At 37.6% G+C, this 13,710-nt stretch overlaps 1 protein-coding gene across 6 annotated transcripts in view; it reads right to left on the minus strand.

Annotated features, from left to right (window-relative positions):
* The window catches only part of rai14 (retinoic acid induced 14), a 100,159-nt gene that overhangs the window by 10,681 nt on the left and 75,768 nt on the right, over positions 1-13,710 (minus strand). For 2 of the 6 annotated variants that reach the window (XM_057818172.1, XM_057818170.1), the window contains 5 exons: positions 11,602-11,682; positions 6,729-6,833; positions 6,231-6,332; positions 3,575-4,258; positions 719-1,185 (listed from right to left, as the gene is read on the minus strand). In XM_057818172.1, coding sequence (XP_057674155.1) covers positions 719-1,185; positions 3,575-4,258; positions 6,231-6,332; positions 6,729-6,833; positions 11,602-11,682 — 1,439 coding nt within the window. Of the gene's footprint in view, positions 1-718; positions 1,186-3,574; positions 4,259-6,230; positions 6,333-6,728; positions 6,834-11,601; positions 11,686-13,710 lie in introns of all 6 variants that reach the window. The other 4 variants (XM_057818169.1, XM_057818174.1, XM_057818171.1 and 1 more) reach the window with 3 other exon arrangements.

Genomic DNA, 13,710 nt, shown 5'->3' on the forward strand with positions numbered 1-13,710 from the left:
CGCGGTGGCCACGTTGTCATGCCGTTGACGTTTCTTATACTGTCCTACCGTGTTGGTCCTCATTATAGTAGAGAAGACGGAGTAAATATAATCTACACAAAGAAACTGTAACCCGATCGACTCACGGCCTCGAAAAGTAAGGGTTACATAACTTACGTTAGAAACTCGTTCGGTACGACTCCGTTCCGAACCGAGGACCCTGAACCGAAACGGTTCAATACAAATACATGTACCGTTACACCCTTAACAATAGGTCAAAATTATTTTTCGAACAGATCATGTGATTAGCACCTTTGCTTTGCTTAGCCAAAACCACCTGAGGACAGAAGAGGCCAGATGGATATATATGTAATTTTTTCAAACCTAAGCTTTGAAAAGTGAAAACAACTACTGAGCGGGAACCAAGGATTGAAGATGTGGACCTTGAAACGCCAGAGAGCACCGCCAAGCACGCTTACATACGGACGCACAACCCCACACACATAGCTGGGATGCCTCTATTTACGGGCTAAGCTACTAACTGAGCATATACAGTATATATTTTAAGTTAATTTTATTGCGGGGTCATCAACATGTTTTGCCCCTCCTGCCTCAAAAGGCAAACTTCACCTATGCTAAGACGAATAAGTATTTTCGTCCAAATGACTAAGACCAAGACGAAAATTAAAAGGGCTGCCAAAAACAACACTCGTAATGATTTGACAGTTCCCTCACCCACCTGTTCTGAAGATCATCCAGTAGCAATGTCTTTTGGCGGAGCTGCTCTTTTAGTGCTTCCGATTGGCTTTCCAGCTCTTTGATGGCGTTTCCTAAAGACGACATCACTTGAGTGTGGTCAGCGAGGTCCACAGTGCTTTGCGCCTGCACTTCCGCTTCCTTCCTCAGTTGCGAGATCTCCTCCAGAGCTGCCGAGTACTTCTTCTCCATTTCGGCGTGCAGCGTTTGCATCTCCTCCAGCCGGTTCTGCATCTCCTGCTGCAACTCCTCCGAAGGCGGGGATGGCGCCCGGCTGCTGTCGGACAGCTCCTTCTGCGCGGCGCCCAGCTGAGCCCGGGTTTCGCTGTAGGAGTGCGACAATTCCAGCAGTCGGCGCTGTAGTCCGCATATGACTTCGTTGAGCTCAGACTTCATTTCCTCAAAATCTTTGGCTGCGGCCTCCACCGGAACTGTCCCCCTCAGAGCCTCCTAATGAAATATAATATATTGGATTAATAAACAGTTAGGAAATGGCAAGAATCTACCGGTACGTTCATACAGCAGGGCGTGACGCACAATTCGGATTTTTTTGTTAATTACGAGATTTTTGCGTAGCTGTTCATATCGAACACATTTACGAGACTTGCAGTGTATAGCAGCAGGGCCGAGAACGAAAAGTGGTATTGAGTATGTGGCAAAATGGATTTTGGAATGTGGCATTTTTATTTGGTATGTGGCAAAATTGATTTTTGGTATGTAGTATTTTTTTTTTTTTTTTTTTTTTTGTATGTGGCAAAAAGGATTTTGGTATGTGGCATTTTTTTGGGAATGTGGCAAAATTGATTTTTGGTATGTGGCAAAATTGATTTTTGGTTTGTGGCAATTTTTTTTATTGGTATTTGGCATTTTTTTGTATGTGGCGAAATGGGATTTTGATATTTGGCATTTTTGGGGGAAATGTGGCAAAATTTTGGTATGTGGCATTTTTTATTTGTTATGTAACTTTTTTGTGGGGTATGGGGCATTTTTGTGTATTTGGCATTTTTTTGGTATGTGGCATTTTAATGGTATGTGGAATTTTAATGGTATGTGGCAAAATTAATTTTGGTATGTGGCATTTTTTATGTGGCAAAATGGATTTTGATATGTGGCATTTTTTTGTATGTGGCAACATGTATTTTGGTATGTGGCATTTTTTTGTATGTGGCAAAATGGATTTTGTTATGCGGAATTTTTATTTGGTACATGGCTTTTTTTCGGATAGGTGGCATTTTTGTGTATTTGGCATTTTGTGGTATGTGGCATTTTAATGGTACGATCCAAAATGGATTTTGGTATGTGGCATTTTTTGATGCGGCAAAATGGATTTTGGTATGTGGCTTTTTTATTTGGTATGTGGCAAAATGGATTTTGGTTTGTGGCATTGTTATTTAATCTGTGGCATTTTTTGTGTTTTATGTGGCATTTGTGTATGTGGCAAAATGAATTTTGATATGTGGCAATATTTTTTGTATGTGGCGTTTTTGTGGGGTACGTGGCATTTTTGGTGTATGTGGCATTTTTTAGTATGTGGCAAAATTGATTTTGTTATCTGCCATTTTTTTGTATGTGGCAAAATGGATTTTGGTATGTGGCATTTTTTTGTATGTGGCAAAATGGATTTTGGTATGTGGCATTTTTTTGTATGTGGCAAAATGGATTTTGGTATGTGGCTTTTTTGGTATGTGGCAAAATGGATTTTGGTATGTGGCAAAATGGATTTAGGTATGTAGCATTTTTATTTAATCTGTGGCATTTTTTGTGGGGTATGTGGCATTTGTGTATGTAGCAAAATGAATTTTGGTATGTGGCAAAATGGATTTTAGTATGTGGCATTTTTTGATGCTGCAAAATGGATTTTGGTATGTGGCTTTTTTATTTGCTATGTGGCAAAATGGATTTTGGTATGTGGCATTGTTATTTAATCGGTGGCATTTGTGTATGTGGCAAAATGAATTTTGGGATGTGGCATTTTTTTGTATGTGGCTTTTTTGTGGTGTACATGGCATTTTTGTGTATGTGGCATTTTTTTAGTATGTGGCAAAATTGATTTGTTACCTGCCATTTTTTTATGTGGCTAAATGGATTTTGGTATGTGGCATTTTTTTTGTATGTGGCAAAATGGATTTTGGTATGTGGCTTTTTTGGTATGTGGCAAAATGGATTTTGGTATGTGGCATTTTTATTTAATCTGTGGCATTTGTGTATGTGGCAAAATGGATTTTAGCATGTGGCATTTTTTTGTAAGTGGCAAAATGGATTTTGGTATGTGGCTTTTTTTTTGTATGTGGCTTTTTTGTGGGGTACATGGCATTTTTGTGTATGTGGCTTTTTTTGGTATGTGGCAAAATTGATTTTGTTATCTGCCATTTTTTTATGTGGCTAAATGGATTTTGGTATGTGGCATTTTTTTGTATGTGGCATTTTTATTTAATCTGTGGCATTTTTTGTGGGTATGTATGTATATACAGAAGAAATAGAAATAAGTAAAGTGGTGGTACCATATGTCTTCATCAACTCTTAATATGAACGCCTAATGCAGGGGTTTTCAACCCAGTCCTCAAGGCACACTGTGGGTCCTGGTTTTTGTTCCAGCCGATCCAGCAGAGACAGTTGAACCAATGAGGCTTCTGCTAAAACAAGCCACACCTGACTGCAATCAACTGATTGCACTTGTAAAACACCAGATTGGGGAAAAAGTGTTGTCATCTTGTTTGGTAAGAATGAAATCCTGCACCCACAGTGTGCCTTAGTGGAATAGGTTGGGAACCCCTGGCCTAATGTATTGGTTAGTAACTTAGTTTTGTGTTTTGATGTGCTCATCTTGACCAAAGTGTACCTGAAGAATCCTAATCTCCTCCTGCGCCTCCTTATACAGCTCCTCCATTTTTGCCGTCCTCTCCTCTCTTTCTTTCTCTTTCAGTTTCTCCTCCTCAGCCTCCCTCATCGCCGCCTCCAGCTCTCTCAATCTTTGAACGGCGTTCTCGTGCTCGCAGCCCGTCTGCACAAGCTGCGTCTTCAATTGCTTCACTTCCTGCTCAAGCGCGGACGCTCGACGGCGATCGGCAAAGTCGCCTCCCATCCGCGCTCGCAGCTCATCCACCTCCTCCAAGGCTTGGTGGTATCTCTCCTGGGTATCCGTGAGCTTCGCTTGCAGCTCCGCCAGGCTCTCGATCAACTCTTCCTCTTTGCCTTTACCTCTCACGTTTCCCTCGTTCTCCTCGACCACTTCTTTGCTCCTCTCAGGTTTCACCAGAGCCTGAAGAGAGCGGTTTTCTTTTCTGGTTTCCAGCAACTTCATCTGGACGCTCTCAAGCGCCTGTCTTAACAGTCGGATCTCCTCCTGGCTCCCCTTTTTCCCTTCCTCCTCGATTCCGTCCTCCCGCGGTGCGTGGGCGGTGGAAGGTACAGCTGCAGCTAGCTCCAAGTCATCCTGTGTGGAATGGAAGGAGGAGTTAGAGGTCATGCTGTCGGGACGGCTGGTTTCTTTCACGTCCTTGTTTGCTTGGAGCGATGGATGTTTCTGCGAACGAGAATCAAAGGCTGAATATTAAAAAAAAAGCCTGAACAAAAAGGGCATGTTGAATAGCTTTACTTTCCACTACCCTGGACCTTCAGTGGTATGAAAAAGTATCTGAACCTTTTGGAACTTCACACATTTCTGCATAAAATCACCATCAGATGTGAGCATATCTTTGTCAAAATCACACAGATGAAAAAAACAGTGCCTGCTTTAACTAAAACCACCCAAACATTTATAGTTTTTTCATATTTTAATGAGGATAGAATGCAAACAATGACAGGAGGGGGGAAATAAGTAAGTGAACCCTCTGCCTAAGGACACTTAAAGAGCAATTGAAAGCAATTTTTGCCAAACAATTGAAGTCAGGTGTGCGCCCAATCATTGATGAGTGGTTTAAAGCTGCCCTGCCCACTATAAAACACACACCTGGTAAGAATTGTCTTGATGAGAAGCATTGTCCAATGTGTCACATGGCTCGTTTAAAAGAGCTGTCTGAAGAGCTGCGATTAAAGACTTCTCTAATCTCTAAAAGTCTGGAAGTTCATCAATTGACATTCAGAGAAGTTGTCTACAAATGGAAAGAGTTTGGCCATGTTGATTCTCTCCCAAGGAGTGGCCGTCCACCAAAGATGACGCCAAGAATTCAGCGCAGAATACTCACAGAGGTAAAAAAAAGAACCCTAGAGTGTCTGCTAAAGACCTACAGAAATCACTGGCACAGTCCAATATCTCTGTGCACAAACCAACTAGATGTAAAACTATGGTCAAGAATGGCAAGAGGACAAGACGACTATACTGAAGAAGCCACTGCTGTCTAAAAAAAACATTGTTGCATGTTTAATGTTCGCAAAAAGACACTTTGACACCCCACAGAAGTGTTGGCAAAATATTTTGTGGACTGATGAAACCAAAGTTGAATTGTTTGGGAGTAACACACACGTCATGGTTGGGGGAAAAATGGGACAGCTCACCAAAATTAACACCTCATCTCCACGTGAAGAATGGTGGAAGAAACATCATGATTTGGGGCTGTTTTGCTGCCTGAGGGGCTGGACAACTTGCAATCATTGATGGAAGAAGGAATTCAAAAGTTTATCAGGATGTTTTGCAGGAAAACAGTGTCAGACAGTTGAAGCTAAAAAGAGGATGGATGCTGCAACAAGACAATGAGCCAAAACACAGAAGTAAATCAAATTCAGAATGGTTTCAGAAGAACAAAATACAAGTTCTCTACCTCAAAGTTCCTCAAGGCAAGAAGATCAAGATTCACCAGGACTGGCCAGCGCAGTCACCAGACATGAACATCATAGAGCATGTCTTGGGTAGGACAAAAGAGGAAGCATGGAAGACGAAACCCAAGAATGCTGATGAACTCTGGGAGGCATGCAAGACTGCTTTCTTTGATGATCCTGATGACCGTCAATAAATTATATGAATCCTTGCCGAAGCCCATGGAAGTCATACAAAATACTAAATTTCGATCTCACAGCATCACTACTTCATTCGCTTATGTTATGTAGCATATTTTTTGTATTTGACGTACATTTTTTGTTCAATTTTCACAGTACTTTCTGTAGGCGACAAAACTTTTGTCTTGCCAAAATTTGACCATTATGTCTTCAATAAATAATAAATCTTTTTTCAGTGAAACAATTATATTTTTGTACATTCAACATCATTTGGGATGGTCTTAGCTTTCATATGAGCCATTTCTGAAACCAACTGAATATTTCAAAGTCAGGTTATTAGCAATTGTTTCTACAAAATGGATAAGAGACAAGACTTTTGTCAGGGACTGTACTGCACCAAGACAACTGACCTAAAAAGCAGATAAATCAAAAGCCCCATTCACCAAGATTAATGTTTATTACAATTAGTGCAAAAAAAAGCTCACAAAACCAAAGCAACCCGATCTGAGCCAAGCTGGTACAATGCAGTGGAAAAGCGGCATGAGTCTTTCATTGAGTCTTACCTTAAAATTGCTGGCCAATTGCTGGTTTTCCAGAGTAAGAGCAGTAATCTTAGCTTGAAGGGCTGAAACCAAAGCAGCCGATGCCGTAAGTCCGTGCTCGACCTATCGGTGCATAGGACGCATCGTATACGTTACCAGGTGAAGACACTTGAGCAGGTATGAGCTCAAGACCACTCGCAAGTCAGTGAACAACAAAACAGGTCCTGACATGTAAGCTTCTGTTAGACCTCTCCAAGAATGCTGAAGGTGAACAATTTAAGCGCGAAATAGAAGTTTCGTGGCATATATGCACATTTAAAAGTTTTAAATTAGTCAAACAAATTGACTAGTTTGTATGAATGTTTCATGAGATTATCATGTGTTGACATTGTTCATATTAAATAGTGTACTATCACTGTATATACTTGCACTCTTCTTTTCAAGAATAAAAAACTTTTTCGAAGAGGCACCTCTAAAACATCAATGCAGTCTTAAAAGCTACTGTTATGTTTCATTCACCTTCGGATCCAGTTCATCGGCGCTCTTCAAGTCGTCCATTGTCTCCAGCAGCATGGTTCTCTGGTTGTTGCATAGCCTCTCCAAGTCCTCTTGGACTTCATCCTCCTTCCGCACAAGAACAGGAGGGAGAGAGCAGTGGAGGGTGAGGGAAAATGTGGAGTGGGAGTGCAAATAGGGAAAGGATAAGAGAGAGTAGAGATGGGCCTCGAGTCTGTGTTTTTTTCTTTTTTAATCGCCGATTTCATGTTTTCCACTTAAAGCGAAAGTTCATAATTTCAGGGCTTTTGAGTGGCTAAGCTAACGCTAGTCAATTGTCATATCCTGGTATGCCAATAAAAACGATATTAACAGATCTAACATAGTCAAATAACTTCAAAATGCAGGTCATTGTTTAAAATACACACTATCTTTTTTTTTTTTAATCGCCAATTTCTTGTTTTCTACTTGAAGCGAAAGTTCAGAATTTTTGACATAGGCTTAATCTTCGGGGTTTAATTAGTCTATGGAGTTGATTTCAACAAATTCAGTGCAGTTTGTTAGTTATTTATTAATTTCAGGGCTTTGGAGTGGCTAAGCTAGCTCTAGTCAATGGTCCTAGTCTAACATGCCAATAAAAACGATATCAACAGATCTAACATAGTCAAATAAAACTTCCAAATTCAGATTGTTGTTTAAAATACCCTCTAGTCTGTTCTGTTTTTTTATTTTTATTTTTAAATCGCCCATTTTTTGTTTTTTACTCAAAGCGTAAGTTCCGAATTTTTGACACTAGGCTTAATCTTCGAGTTAGCTGGGCTTAAATTTGTCAATGGAGTTGATTTCAACAAATTCCATGCAGTTTTTTAGCTATTTATTAATTTCAGGGCTCTGGAGTGGCTAAGCTAGCGCTAGTCAATGGTCAGTCCTAGCATGCCAATAAAAAACGATATTAACAGATCTAACATAGTCAAATAAATTCAAAATTCAGATCTTTGTTTAAAATTCCCTCTAGTCTGTTTTTTTCTTTTTCCTTCTTTTTTTTTTTAATCGCCCATTTTTTGCTTTCTACTTAAAATGGAAGTTCAGAATTTTTGACATTAGGCTTAATCTTCGAGTTAACGGGGTTTAAATTAGTCGGTGGAGTTGATTTCAACAAATTCCGTGCAGTTTGTTATTTATAAATTTCAGAGCTCAGCAGTGGCTAAGCTAGCGCTAGTCAATGGTCCCATCCTAGCGTGCCAATAAAAAATATATATATAATGATATTAACAGATCTAACATAGTCAAATTCAAAATGCAGATCGTTATTTAAAATACCAACACACACCAAACTGCCGTAATTCATTTATTTCTGCGGGACTATTATCTTTTAGATGTGTAATGCAACCACAATAGAGAGGAGCGCTTGGCTACTCGTGCTCATGCTGCATTCGAGGAAGGAATGTAGAAGAAGTGTTTTTTTTTGTTTTGTTTTTTTATTGGCATGCTGGGACGGGTCCATTGACTCGCGCTAGCTTAGCCACTCCAGAGCCCTTAAACGAATAAATATCTAACTAACTGCATGGAATTTGTTGAAAACAACTCCACCAAGTAATTAAACCCCCGCTAACTCGAAGATAAGCCTAATGTCAAAAATTCGGAACTTTTTAAGTCATTCATTGCCATTGACTGTGATCCACATCAAATCCATTTGAACTGGTATGGCTATCATTGAATGATCATGTTTTACTGATACTGGTGGTAATGCTTCCAGCCCTCTCAGTCAAAAACGATTGGACGTCTATTGCTGTCAATGGCAGCCAATGAGTTCATCTTTGACTGCAGACTGAGTTCATCAAAAATACTTAGCATTCAATTATAATGTATTAAGTTTTTTTTAGCATATGCCCACAAATTGGGCCCGGTGTGTCAACAGAACAAACATACTAAACCAGTTTCGCAAATTTTTCAGGATATTCAAAATATGTTTTTGTGCCACATATGCTCACACAATTTGCTGTCATCCATGCTAAAAAAAAAAAAAAAAAAAAGCTAGGAATTGTGCATAGTGGTTTGTATTTTATACCATTTTTTTGGAAGAAATACTACTTTTTTTGTCAGATAACTCAAATTTCATTCTGGGTTGCAATTATGGCACTTCTCCCTGACTTAACTTATTTTTGAATTGACATTAAATTGACCTGCCACAAATGTTAAATGGATCACAACTACCTAAAACTAGTGTAAACAGAAGCAGCACAGAAGCATGTTTACTCAAAATGTAACGATATGAAATTACTAATACTTGTGTCGAGTAATTTTGACTTTTAATAATGCTGTACATTTCTGCATAAAGTCACCATCAAATATGATCTGATCTTTGTCAAAATCACACAGATTAAAAAACAGCGTCTGCTTTGGCGGCCATCTCAACGCAAAAAGCTCTTTGTTGTACTAAGGGGGCTGCCACAGTGACTTAACTAACAGCACATTCGACATATTTACGTGAAATAAATGCTAACTGCCCGTTTTTTTTTTGTTTTTTTTTTTGTTTTTGTTGCTTTTAACCAAGAATCGAGACTGTTTTACGTCCATATCTACGAAGAATTTAGGGATTTAAGCATTTATTCCCAAGAATTTTCAACAGAAAAAGCTCTTTGTTTTACATACAGCAGTCGCTAATTTCCTTACTGACTAGCCTCATAGTTCGCAATATTTACGTAAAATAAATGCTACCCGCACGGTTTTGTTGCTTTTAACAAAGAATTGAGACTGTTTACGTGCATATCTATGAAGAATTCAGGGATTTAAGCTTTTATTCACAAGAATTTTCAACGGAAAAGCTCTGTTTACAAATGGCGGCTGCTACATTGACTGACAGACGAGCATCGTATTTTGACATATTTACGTAAAATAAATGCTAACTCTGCGTTTTTTTTTTTTTGCTTTTAAACAAAAATCGAGACTGTTTTATGTCCATATCTATAAAGAATTCAGGGATTTAAGCATTTATTTTAGTGCTGTCAAATTTAACGCGTTAACGTTAATAATTAATTTTTAATTCATCACGTTAAAATATTTATTATTTATTTATAAATTATTTATATTCATGCATTGCCTCAAACAGTTTACAATGACGCCCTTTTAGCACATTGAGAGGACAAAGGCAGAGTAATGCAAGAGGAAACGGGCGTTCCTTGGACAGTGCCTTTTATTGGCATTAGCTTTGGCAACTCTTTCACAACAAACATCACTATTATGACGAGCGACATGGGGAAGAATGACAGAAGACAATCTTTTTCTTAACACACTTTTTTGAACGCAATATAGAACATATACCATTTGCAGCCACCACTGACAGTCATGGTTGCCCAACTTCCCATCATGCATTTGGGCGGAACAATTAAGTCGCTACAGTATCATTGGGTGAAAGCACAACAAAAATAATATTCCTATCCCTCAAAAAAATAATGTTCACAAAAAGAAAAGCGCTCAAAGAGAACTGGCATTCCCAATCAAAATAGCTATGCAAAATACACATAAAACTTACTCAGACTTAGCCTTGGCTAGATCTCTAATTAATTTAAAACTTGGCATTGACACCTTGTGGTGTATTTCAATTAGGGCTGTCAAACGATTAAAATTTTTAATCGAGTTAATTACAGCTTAAAAATTAATTCATCGTAATTAATCGCAAAAACTAATAGCTCGCCATTTTTGACGTCGCCGAGCGGGACGTCACACGGGCTCCCTGACGTTCTTTCGTAGTGTCTTTAACTACGTAAGGTAGTGATTGAAATGAGGGCTGTCAAAATTATCGCGTTAACAGGCGGTAATTAAATTCTTTAATTGATCATGTTAAAATATCTGACGCAATTAACGCGCATGCCCCGCTCAAACAGATTAAAATGACAGCAGAGTGTAATGTCCACTTGTTACTTGTTTTTTGGTGTTTGGCGCCCTCTGCTGGCGCTTGGGTCCAACTGATTTTATGGCTTTCAGCCCCATGAGTGAGCATGGTGTAATTATTGACATCAACAATCTATCCATGGATGGAAAGACTTGTAGTTCTTAAAAGATAAATGTTAGTACAAGTTAGAGAAATTTTATATTAAAACCCCTCTTAATGTTTTTGTTTTAATAAAATTTGTAAAATTTTCAATCAAAAAATAAACTAGTAGGTTGCCATTGTTGAATTCTCATGGTCATAAAATCAGTCGCACCCAAGCGCCAGCAGAGGGTGAAAAAACTCCAAAAACAACAAGTAACAAGTGCACATGAATCTGTGCTGTCATTTTAATCTGTTTGAGCGGGGCATGTGCGTTAATTGCGTCAAATATTTTAACGCAATTAATTTTAAAAATTAATTACCGCCCGTTAACGCGATAACTTTGACAGCCCTATTTTTTTAATTGAAAATTTTACAATTTTATCTAATTGAAAACATTAAGAGGGGTTTTAATATAAAATTTCTATAACTTATACTAACATTTATCTTTTAAGAACTACAAGTCTTTTTTATCCATGGATCGCTTTAAGAGAATGTTAATAATGTTAATGCCATCTTGTGGCTTTATTGTTATAATAAACAAATACAGTACTTATGTACAGTATTTGGAATGTTTATGTCCGTCTTGTGTCTTATCTTTCCATTCCAACATTAATTTACAGAAAAATATTACATATTTTAGAGATGGTTTGAATTGCGATTAATTACGATTAATTTTTAAGCTGTGATTAACTGGATTCAAAATTTTTATCGTTTGAGAGCCCTAATTTATTTACAAGAATTTTCAACGGAAAAAGCTCCGTCTGTGTTTCCACTCGGTTAGCTTTGATGGAGATAGCCCCGTGCCCCGTCAATACATTATGAAGTCTATGGCTGTATAATTGTCTTACAACTGTAAATCATTACCTTGTAGTTGAACCGCTTTGGAGTGTCACTTTTGTTTGATGAGGGGGTCCCAGAAACTGAAGGAGAAGACGTTCCAGACTTCTGCTGGCGGACAAAGTTAAAAGAATCTCAAATATTTGTTTATATTTATACGTGATATATATTCATATATATGGCGGAAAACACTCAGGTGACTCAAAGTTCCGCTCTGAGACCCTCAATTTGGCAAACTTTCAAAATTGTCCGAAATGCATGTGTGATGCATTATTGGAAAGCTTAAAATCTGAATTTTCTGGGGGAACAAAAATTTTGAACAGGAAGGCATTTTAAAAAAAGTAATAAATTAAACAGCAAAACCCTAATTGGAGGCGAGAGCACGCGGGAGCAGAAATAAAGACGCCACGATTTTAACGAGATATTATCGCATACTTACCTTGTTTCGATCCAGAAACTCCATGTAGGATGTATCACCAAGTGTCAAGACACAGCTGTGAATGGCCACAGCCGGATTTGTTTTTTTGATTTTATGGGTGAAACATGGTGATATAACAAGGGTCGCGATGCAGAAATCACAGACAACAAGGAGTGGTTGAGATTTTCTTTTTCTTATAGTTACCCTTTTAAACGTTATTTTTCTTTTTTTGTTTGTTTTTTGGATCGATTATCATCTAAAATAGGGGTCCCCAAACTAAGGCCCACGGGCCGAATTCGGCCCGCCTCCATATTTGGTCCGGCCAACAGAACAATTTTTATTTTTTTTCCCAATATTGTTATTTATTTCCTAGCTTTTTTTCTGTAAAGAACCCAGAGAGGGTTATTTGGTTATTATCTATTTAATTAATAGTGTTATTATTATATTATATTTGGGGCTGTCAAAATTATCGGGCAGTAATTAATTTTTTAAATTAATCGCGTTAAAATATTTGACGCAATTAACGCACGTGCCCCGCTCAGACAGATTTAAATGACAGTACAGTGAAATGCCCACTTGTTAATTGTGTTTTATGGAGTTTTGCCGCCCTCTGCTGGCGCTTGGGTGCGACTGATTTTATAGGCTTCAGCACCCATGGGCATTGCGTAAGTAATTATTATTATATACAACAACAATGGCGGGCTACTAGTTTATTTTTTGATTGAAAATTTTACAAATTTTATCAAAACGAAAACATTAAGAAGGGTTTTAATATAAAATTTCTATAACTTGTACTAACATTTATCTTTTAAGAACTACAAGTCTTTCCATCCATGGATCGCTTTAACAGAATGTTAATAATGTTAATGCCATCTTGTTGATTTATTGTTATAATAAACAAATACAGTACTTATGTACCGTATTTTGAATGTATATATCCATCTTGTGTCTTATCTTTCCATTCCAACAATAATTTACAGAAAAATATGGCATATGTTATAGATGGTTTGAATTGCGATTAATTGCGATTAATTACGATTAATTAATTTTTAAGCTGTAATTAACTCGATTAAAAATTTTAATTGTTTGACAGCCCTAATTGTATGATATTATATTATATTATATTTAGGGCTGTCAAAAATATCGCGTTACTTTTTTAAATTAGTCACGTTAAAATATTTGACGCATTTAACGCACATGCCCCACTCAAACAGATTAAAATGACAGCACAGTGTAATGTCCACTTGTTACTTGTGTTTTTTTGGTGTTTTTCCGCCCTCTGCTGGCGCTTGGGTGCGACTGCTTTTATGGGTTTCAGCACCATGAATGAGCATTGTGTAATTATTGACATCAACAATGGCGAACTACTAGTTTATTTTTTGATTGAAAATTTTACAAATTGTATTAAAATGAAAACATTGAGAGGGGTTTTAATATTAAATTTCTATAACTTGTTCTAACATTTATCTTTTAAGAACTACAAGTCTTTCTATCCATGGATCGCTTTAACAGAATGTTAATGTTAATGCCATCTTGTTGATTTATTGTTATAATAAACAAATACATTACTTATGTACCATATGTTGAATGTATATATCCGTCTTGTCTTATCTTTCCATTCCAACAATAATTTACAGAAAAATATGACATATTTTATAGATGGTTTGAATTGCGATTAATTACGATTAATTCATTTTTAAGCTGTAATTAACTCGATT

The sequence above is a fragment of the Corythoichthys intestinalis genome, chromosome 17 (genome assembly GCF_030265065.1).
Source record: "Corythoichthys intestinalis isolate RoL2023-P3 chromosome 17, ASM3026506v1, whole genome shotgun sequence".
NCBI classification, from domain to species: Eukaryota; Metazoa; Chordata; class Actinopteri; order Syngnathiformes; family Syngnathidae; genus Corythoichthys; species Corythoichthys intestinalis.